Raw genomic sequence first — 9388 nt, forward strand, 5'->3', positions numbered from 1 at the left:
GGTAAAAAATACGTAATTTTTTTGCCATTTTGGAAATAACGTATTAACTGTTCATAATATTTTATTATTTATTTTTTTTTTTTTTCAATAAAATCACCTGAACTTGTCATACACAAATGCACATTGTTGGAAGTTTCCCACTTGTTTTACTTTTTCTCCTTGCTTCGTTACCTCGCGCGTGACCGCTTCGCAGTTTCGCAGTTTCGCAGTTTCGCAGTTTTGCCGTTTTGCCATTTCGCAATATCGCAATATCGCAATTTTGCTTTTTTGCCGTTTGACCATTTTGCCGTTTGACCATTTTGCTGTTTGACCATTTTGCGTTTTGCCCCCCACTCGCTCGCGCGACGCATACGTACGCATACCTTCCCATGTTGTCACAAAGACAGGTTTCCATTGGTGAAGCGTGAAGCCACCACGCAACTCGCGCAGGTGAGCATTAAAAATCTGCGCTTCAACCACCCATTCGATGTTCCCCCCTTTAGAGGGATACATTCTCCACACAGAGTTCACAATTCGGGGCTGCACCTCTCAATATATGTGTCAGCTTCTCCGCGACAGAAGGCTGTACTCATGCAGATGGGCAGCATGAGCAAATGTATATGTATATGTACATGCATGCCATTTTGCTCCTGCGAGTAAGGGAGACCGTACCGTGTGTTAACCCAAAACGTGTGGGATTTCCGTCAAAGGGTCGCATATAAACATACGGCCCAGGGATAAAACAATTAGGCGAGAAAACGAAAAAACAACAGCCGAAGCGACAGAACTGAAAGCGGGATGCCAAGCCGAAGAGCAGTAAGTGATCAGTTCCAGGGCTCAGGGTTCATCTTTACATATTCGGGAAAACGCGAGAGACATGAATCAGGTCTCGGCGAAGTCCAAGTTGAAGACAACTGAGTTCATTGGGGGGGAGACGAGGGGGGTGAAATTTATGAATAGGGCTAAGGGTCACCTGAACACAGTCAGCAAAAATGTGGCACACGTATCCAGTTCGGCTAACCCACAGTTTACGCACAAAACGTCGTTTGTGAAGAATTCGCACTTGAAATTGCGGACGAACAACCCTGTGCTTAAGCAACCTCCCAAGAGCAGCCTCAAAAGCAATCAGAGGAGCTCCCTGAAGGTTTCCCACGTCGAGTTCGCCAAGTATAGCCATAAAAAGGGTCATCAAAACGATGACGATGAGGGCGGTGGAAACGGCGGCGGTTACGATGAAGACAACGCTGGTGCAAATGATGGCCTAAATGATGATCTGCATGATGACGTACGTGATGACCTGCATGATGACGCGCGTGATGATCTGCATGATGACGCACGTGATGATGGGGGGAGGGAGGCGAGACCGGGGGGGAGAATGGTGCCCCCACCCAACGCCTGTAACGCGACAAACGCAGAGGGGAAGAAGACCTACCTGAACAAGTTCGCCGTACGGAACCAAAGAAGGGACAGGTATGGTGAGAGCGGGCGGACCGTCGTCATCGGCAGTGGAAAGAACCATGCAAACAGTCATGCAAACAATAGCCATGCAAACAGCCATGCAAACAGCCACAGCGGCGGTAATCCTAAGCTGGGACAGCCCGGCATGCTTAGGCAGCCCCACCACTACGAGCGGGAGGAAGGTGGGGTGGGGGGAAATGAATTGGGGCGCAGGGCGGAAGACGCCATCTACTCGTACAGCTCGCCCATGAAGAGAAAATACGACGTCATGGAGAATATACACAGGGGGTCTGCCACCAGGGGAGGTAAGGGAAGTGATAGCGATAGCGATAGTGGGGGCGACATTGGAGGGGACCCTCACGGCGAGCGCAAGAGAGGAAGGAGGGACACCAACACACAGAGTAAACGATACGCCTCAAGAAGTCACCACCATGAGAGTGGAAATTCACACTATGGTAATAACGTGAGTACCATCAATATGTCAAGTGGTACGAATGAAAAGGTCAGTGCTTACGGCAGCATGATGTTGTATTCTAATGAGAAGCTTCTAAGTAGCAACAACACGGGGCTTGGTGCGCACCCAAGTCTGAACAGTAGTGGGTTGCATGCGATCAGCCAGGAGGACGCTCTGCTGAGTAGGTCCTACCAGCCGTTGAGTACAACAGGTGGGAACGCAGTGGGGAATGCGACCGGCGCGACGAACATGCCCGGTGGGGACCAGGGCGAGGATAACGTGAGGACCACCCCGTTAGGGCGAAGCTACGCGAAATTCGATCGGCTGAGGAGGGGCGAACCGACGCTTGCCGTTCCGGCGCACAGGTACCAGCAGCAACCGGAGCAGTCACAGCAGTCGCAGCAGTTGCAGCAGTCGAAGCAATCGCAGCAGTCGAAGCAGTCGCAGCAATCGCAGCAGTCGAAGCAGTCGCAGCACATGAATAACTCGCTCTACTACCTGAGCAAGAACCCCGCGAGACCGCACAGACGAAGCAGACACACCAATTATATAAACGACACGAATAGCGAAAAGATGGCGAATAATACGATGGGCAGCCACAACGAGATGTTTAACTCGTGTACGTTCGACCGACTGAGTGAGGAGAATTTTAATTCCTGTGCGAAGAAGAGGGCGGATGGGCGGATGGACACTCATGTCACTCATGTCACTCAGGTCACTCAGGTGGGTGCCATGGACGGGGGAGGCGGCGAGGGCTCGGCGTATAACGGAGCGGATCGCGGCATGGATCGCGCAGCGAGTGCGAATAGGAACGCCGCGTCGAACAGCTCCCAAAAATTGTCGCGGCTGCTGAGGAACGATGCCATGGCGAGCCACCAGCGGGTGGGGGGACTAAGCAGCGAGAAGAAGGGGTGCTTGAAGAGCAGCCAGCTGGAGTCAAGCGGCGCGGAGTTGCGCAGCGTGGAGTTACGCAACATGGACTTACACAACATGGACTTGCGCAGCGTAGAGCTACACAACATGGACGTACGCAACATGGACCTACACAACATGGACGTGCGCAACGTGCCCGCATCGGTGCAGTACGCAGAGGGCCGCCCGTTCGCTGCGGGATCCACTAGCGCCATTGGCCCCGTTAGCAGCGCGTTGAAAAAAGGAGCCCCCCCGAATGAGATACGAAACGGAAGAGGAGAAAATCTACCCGTTCTGAACAGACTAGATAGTCAAGAAGGAGATAGTGAAGACGAATATTATCGAAATGTCGTGCACAACATCACAAATTTCAACAGTGAAGAAAAAGACATGAACATCTTATACACAAATGTAATAAATCTAAATAATTATGTATTAAATTTAGAGAAAGAAAATAAAAATATGAACGAAATTGTTATGACAAATAACAGCATCAGTGATACAGTTAGATCTACTCAACAGATTGTATTGGCTAGAAAAAAAGTGATTCAGGATAAGAGAAATATAATTAATGAAGAATATGAACTCATTTCTGAGAAGCTGAAAGAATGTGAATCCATTTTTTGTGATTCGAATGATGGTACGAAAGGAGAAAAGAAATTAAACGTTTTTTACGAAATTGATGAGAAGAAAAATATACTTAAAGGAAAATATGAAATGAAGAAAATGCTTCTGAAAAAAGCAGAGTATAAAATCGAGAAGCTACAAGAGTACACAGATGCAGTAAAGTTAAAAACGCTAGCCATTTCTGAGAGGTACAAGAAAACGTTTCTACTTATAGAGGAACTGTTTAGGTTGAAGATCATCAAAGATACAGAGAATGAGGTCCAAGTTTGTCTCATTCCTAAGAATACGAAAACGAACATGTGGCACAAGCTACAGCTGGACAAGAGGGAGATGACGTCCGACGCCTGCGATTATTTGTGGAATCAGATAGAGTCCTTCGTCGACAAGGAGGCTCTCAACAGCTACCTCTAAACCGTTTCGGTAGCTCGCCCTCCAAGCGTTGGCGCGTCGCATGTGTGGCGGCGCTTTTTCCGCCCGCTCCCTCTCTCTCGTCCCGTCTTTTCTCCCGCTACCCTCTTTTCGCCCGCTGTCCTCTTCTCTCCCCCGCTCTCTCTCTTTTCTCTTTTTCTTTCTTTTTTTTTCCCCAATTGGCATTTCACCGTGACCGGCCCGCCAACCTGTGCATCTGTGCATATATAACTGTGTGCAGCGCATGTCACGCGTCCGTTTTTTTTTTTTTTTGTGTTAAACAGCTATTTCAAATTCGTGTTTTAATCAGTCGTCGTTATTAGTTAGGCGGTGGCGATCGCGATGGAGACAAAACAAAAAAGGTAAAATAGAGTAGAAAAAATGAAGTAGAAAAAATAAGGTAAAAAAAATAAGGTAAAAAAAATATAGCAAAAAATGGGCCGGAAAAATTGCACAAAAAAAGAAACAAACGTGTGGTACACCTCTGTGGTTGGCCACCTTGGGAAGAAAGGCTCCCCAAACTGCCCCTTCCAAAAGATGGCATAAAAAAAAAAAAATTAGCTCGATCCACTGGTCAGTAAGAAGTCATTCAACTTAACCAAATGGGAGCCGTCCTCCACGTACAAATCTCCATTTATGAATTTTATGAGAACTTCTTTCTCGTTAAGGAGGTACATGTTTCCACTCGTTTTTTTTATCTGAAATGGAATGTTGGTTTCTTTGACGCTGTGGCTGAACTCGCAGAGGGCCACGTAAACTGGGTCATCCTCGAGAGCGGTGGTGGCGGCGAGGGGCGTGCCCAGGGGGAGTGACACTGCCGAGGCTGCGTCATCTTTGACCCCCATCATGAGGTTGCTGTCCCCCTCGAGCAGCATAGCGTCTAGTGCGTTGTTTTTTTCCACCCTGTTGTTATAATCGAGCATGTGGTTCCCCGCATCGAGGCAGTCATCGCTGTAATGCATGAGGCTACCCGCCGCCCCCCTGCTCCTTCTTCTTCCCCCACTAGGGTGGTGATGATCCTTCAAATCGTCACTCAATTCGATAGCGTCATCCGTCTGAGAAATGCTGCTGTTCCTTATGGAGTTTTTTTTTTTCCAATTAGTCTCCTGCAGCTTCTTTATCTCTTGGTCCTTCCTATACGTCTTGGCCTTCAGTTCAATTATCTTTTTTTCGAGTGTGTTATTTTCTAGTGTGGACTTTTGCAACAGGAGAGTTGTATTAAGTAGCTTCTCATTCCTGTGTATGTGTTTGCTGAGCAGCTTCCTCAAATGGTCCTCATTTTTCTTCAGAATTTTAATCTCGTTGTTATTTTCGTAAATGAGTAGCTTCGATTCATAGTCGAGTAGCCTGTCCTGGAGCTTCTCCACTTCGCACGATTTCTTCAACACTTCGTCCTTGAGCAGGTTTAGCTGCGTGGGGAGAGAGTAACAAAAAAAGTTCACAAATTATTTGCAGGCGTAATCATTCATAAAGAGATGCAAACAGGGGGCATCTCTATGTGGACGCTCTCACTACAACATGCAGCCTTTTTTTTTTTTTGCTAACCTCATTCTTGATGGTCTCGTTGGCCGCGAGCGCTTCATTGTAGTGCGCAGAAAGCTTGGCGAACTCCTCGACGTGGCCCTGAATGACCTCATCCTTCTCCTTGTAAATTTCGTTAATGACACTGGTGAAGCGTTCCTTCTGTTTCTTCAAATGGATGGCACACTCCTTCTTTATATGTTTTATTTTCTGCTTCACGTTAACCACATCGATATTTTTTATCTCCATATCGAACTTCAACCGATTCATATCGTGAACCATTTTGTTATTTTCTTCATCCTTGGCAAGCAAATTTTCGTGAAGCTTCTTCAGTTCATTGTCTTTATTTTTCAGTTCCTCCTCCAGCTGTTTATAGTTCATATGCATATTTTCGATTTCTATTTTTTGACTATTCATGAGGGAGTTATTTAGACTTAGACGGTTAATGAGGTCGGTGTTGCTTTGCTTGTACTTTATGATATCTCTGTTGTTATTCAGTTCGATGCTTTCGATTATGCTCCTGAGTTCTGTTATCTGTTCCTCCTTCTTGTTCAGCTGACTGTATAATTCTTTTATTACTCTCTTTTGTTTTTCTATGTTCAGTTTTTTTTCCTTTATATATATATCATTTTTGAGTAGCTTTTGGTTCGTTACATTAAGGCAGTTTTCTACACGATGTACTTTGTTGTTTGCATCAACCTCCATTTCGTTTTTCACACTCTTGTATGCCATTAGATTCATGTAGTTTTTTTCTATTTCTTTTTTCAACTCTGCTAGTTTTTCATTTTTTGTCATATTTTCTTCATTCAGGTAAAAGAGCTCCTTGTTTTTTTTTTTCAGTTCCTCATTCAGGGTCACTATTTCTTCGTTTTGTGAAATTAAAATATTTTTCATTTTTCTCATAAGGAAGTCTCCCCCACCGGGGGGTCCTGCCGCTGCTCCAACGGATGCAGCGGTCCCAATGCCGCCAATACCGCCAATGCCTCCAGCAGCCGCAGCCGCAGCAGCCGCGATGGACGCTGCTCCCCCTGATGCCCCGTCCGTGTTGTCCGAGCAGCTCTCGTTTTCCACGAACAGCTCGTTCAGGCGCGCGCTGCTCCTCTCGCACTGCTGACTCTTCAGCTTGAAGTCCAGTTCTGCGGGGAAGGAGAAAGAGAAAGGGAAAGGGAAAGAGGTGGGTGAACTGCTGTCACGAAGCGGCGTAACGAAGCGGCGCAACGATGGGCGACGCGGTGGAATGCATCAGCGGAATGCATCGGCGGAATGCATCGGCGGAATGATCGGTGACGCCAAGCCGATCACCCAAGGGAGCTTACCCATTTGATATATCTCGTGGTCCTTCTGGTTTATCTGGGCCTTGAGAAGCCCTATAAGCTTGAGGAGGTTCTGCACTTTCAGCTTCATTTTTCCATCGTCCGACTTGTCCGACCTACCCTCGTTCATCTCCTCACGAGGATTGCTGTCCGCCTCCGTCAGGTCGAAGTTGGGGATGTTGACCTGCACATGCCCGTAACTATTTTCCGACGTGTCATTAGGAGGGGTGCACGAGCTCTGCTTTTCTTCGCTTACGCTTCTATCGATATAAGCATCTTTCATCAGGTGCAGGGGAGATGGTCCCATGACCCTCGGTTCGGCAGCGCTGCCTTCGGTGCCACAGTCTTCTGGGGTAGTAGCCTTGTCCCCTCCACCACGGCGATCATCATCTCTATGGTGGCTACCAACGTTACCATCTACAGCACCGTCCATTGTCTCATCAACAACGACGCTTCGGTGAATAGCGACATTTCCGCCCATAACGACATTGCCGCCCATAGCGACGTTGCCGCCCATAACGACATTGCCGCCCATAGCGACATTGCCACCCATAGCGACGTTGCCGCCCATAACGACACTACTACGTCCAGCTGCGCTTCCCCTGTCGGGCTCCTCCTCCTCCGCCCCTTCGGGGAAGTACAGGCCCATTATCTCGCTCTGATGCAACGAGGACACGTCCTCCTCTGCTTCCCTTTTCAAATCCGCCTTTTTTTTCTTCTTCTTCCTGAAGGGGGATACCACTCATGAGAGGGTTCATATCTCCCACGGTGTCTTCCAACGTATTTATATGTTGGGGGCCCTCATCCTTCGAGATGGGGTCACTGTTCTCACCCTCCCCTGCGCTCTGCATGGTGAGGAGCAGTCAAGGGGGGGGAAATAAAAAGGCACTCCTCCTTTCCTGATTTGGTGAAGCATTCAAAATGGGAGACAAACGATTAGGTAATCCTAAAGGTATTTTAAAAGGGGAAGAAAAGAAGTCCCCTTTTTTTTTTTTTTTTTTTTTCTGTCCGTGAAAACGATCATACAAACTCTGTTTTCTCGGTGGGAGGTAATCAATTTGTGGAGGTTCTGCACTTCAAATGAAGAACAAAAAAAAGGAAAAAAAAAAGGGGACGAAGAGATTGGAAACAAATAAAAAAATTCAGCGGTCCGATCTGTTTGTCCCTATGGCGAACGTGAGACGAACGTAGCTGCGTGTGGGTGTGTATCGATGGGTGAACATAAAAATAAACGAGTTGGAGTCAAATGGAATAAGAAAATGGAGCAATCATGACATGGGAAAAAGACGCTGTATCATATTTGGAGGCCTCCCCCGCTACACACTTAAGCATAATCATCAACGGTGCAGGTGGGGAAGCGGACCGTTATGAATTCACACGTTAGGTCAGAGAAGGGGGGAGTGTACACACGCACAGCTGGGCCGTACAGGTGGGCCGTACAGTCGGATCGCACAGCTGACCCCCACAGTTGCGATGCGAATATGCAGGTATGTGTCCCACTGCGCAGGCGAATGGCCTGTTTAAACGGTTTGCACTGGGGGGGGCGAGCTGAGGAAGACTGCTCTTCGCTGTTCGCCCGTTTGCCCCTCCTTCCTCCGTGATTCCCTTTTTCGTTTGGTGAAAGGCAGGACGGGTAGGGAGGAGCACACGCGGATGCAAAAGGTTCCTGTACAGACGGGCGGGGCTACACCAGGGCGTGCATGCAGGGGGGGAATCGCACACAAAGGGGGGTACACAAAGGGGAGTACACAAGGGGGTAATCAAAAAAAAAAAAAGGTTAACATAAAATGGTTAACATAAAATGGTTAACATAAAATGGTTAACATACGGTTAACATACGGTTAACACACGGTTCACATGCGGTTAACATACGCTGGTTTGCAAACAGGTCTGCACACAAACGCTGGCCCCCGCGTGCCAATTAAAGTGGGGTATTGTGATATAACCACAGGGGGCGCAAAAAAAAAAAAAATGACGAAAAATCGCGCAATGGAGTGACTCCAAGGTTGGAAAAAAAAAAAAAACCTGTCACAAACGCTGCAAAGGCATGACCGACGGAACGGAAAAACAAACGAAAGAAAGTGGCGTTATGGACATGGTCCGGAGGGACGCCAAAAAATAATTACTCATTTTGTGCGACCGACCGAACTGGCGCAACCAGTGGACGCGAGCGAAAATGCAGGCATTCAAAAGTGGAGGAAAAAAAAAAGGGCGACAAAAAATGAAGGATTCCCGGCAAACTCGGCAAGTGGCACTTCACTTCGCTTTCATTCGTTCCGTTCATTTGCATACAAATCGTGCCGTTCGTTTGTTTGCTTTGTTTGCTTGCTGTATTTTTTTTGTTTCTTTTTTGTTTCTTTTTTGCTTCCTTTTTTGTTTCTTTTTTGCTTCTTTTTTGTTTCTTTTTTGTTTCTTTTCTTTCCTTTTGTTTTGTTTTTTTTTCTGACGAGTTGTATTTTTTTTTATTGAAGAGGGACGACGCGATTTTGCGCCGTCCATGCAACCATCGTAAAAATATAATTTTATTTTTCGTTTCGTTCAGTTCAGGCTAAGTTTTTTTGCCACTTAAGGAATGTCGGCATATTTTTTTTTCTCGCCTCCTAAATAAATCAATCACCATATGCGCATATCTATCGTATGTTATTTTTCTGCTCGTGCTTCCCCCAAACGGGTAAATTTAAATTAACCTGTTGCCACTTCACGGCAAAGTGTTTAA

The 9388-nt window shown here is 47.0% G+C and overlaps 2 protein-coding genes across 2 annotated transcripts; one reads left to right on the forward strand and one right to left on the reverse strand.

Annotated features, from left to right (window-relative positions):
- Window positions 1-856: 856 nt before the first annotated feature.
- On the forward strand, window positions 857-3841 carry PCYB_145330 (hypothetical protein; the record flags this gene model as incomplete). Its single annotated transcript, XM_004225004.1, has 1 exon — window positions 857-3841. One exon carries the CDS (start codon window positions 857-859, stop codon window positions 3839-3841), a length of 2985 nt encoding a protein of 994 aa, XP_004225052.1.
- Window positions 3842-4395: 554 nt separating this feature from the next.
- PCYB_145340 (hypothetical protein) lies at window positions 4396-7321 on the reverse strand (the record flags this gene model as incomplete). The annotated part of the gene is made up of 3 exons (XM_004225005.1): window positions 4396-5247; window positions 5384-6495; window positions 6676-7321. 3 exons carry the CDS (start codon window positions 7319-7321, stop codon window positions 4396-4398), a joined length of 2610 nt encoding a protein of 869 aa, XP_004225053.1.
- Window positions 7322-9388: the final 2067 nt, after the last annotated feature.

Source organism: Plasmodium cynomolgi, chromosome 14 (assembly GCF_000321355.1).
Source record: "Plasmodium cynomolgi strain B DNA, chromosome 14, whole genome shotgun sequence".
Taxonomy (NCBI): Eukaryota; Apicomplexa; class Aconoidasida; order Haemosporida; family Plasmodiidae; genus Plasmodium; species Plasmodium cynomolgi.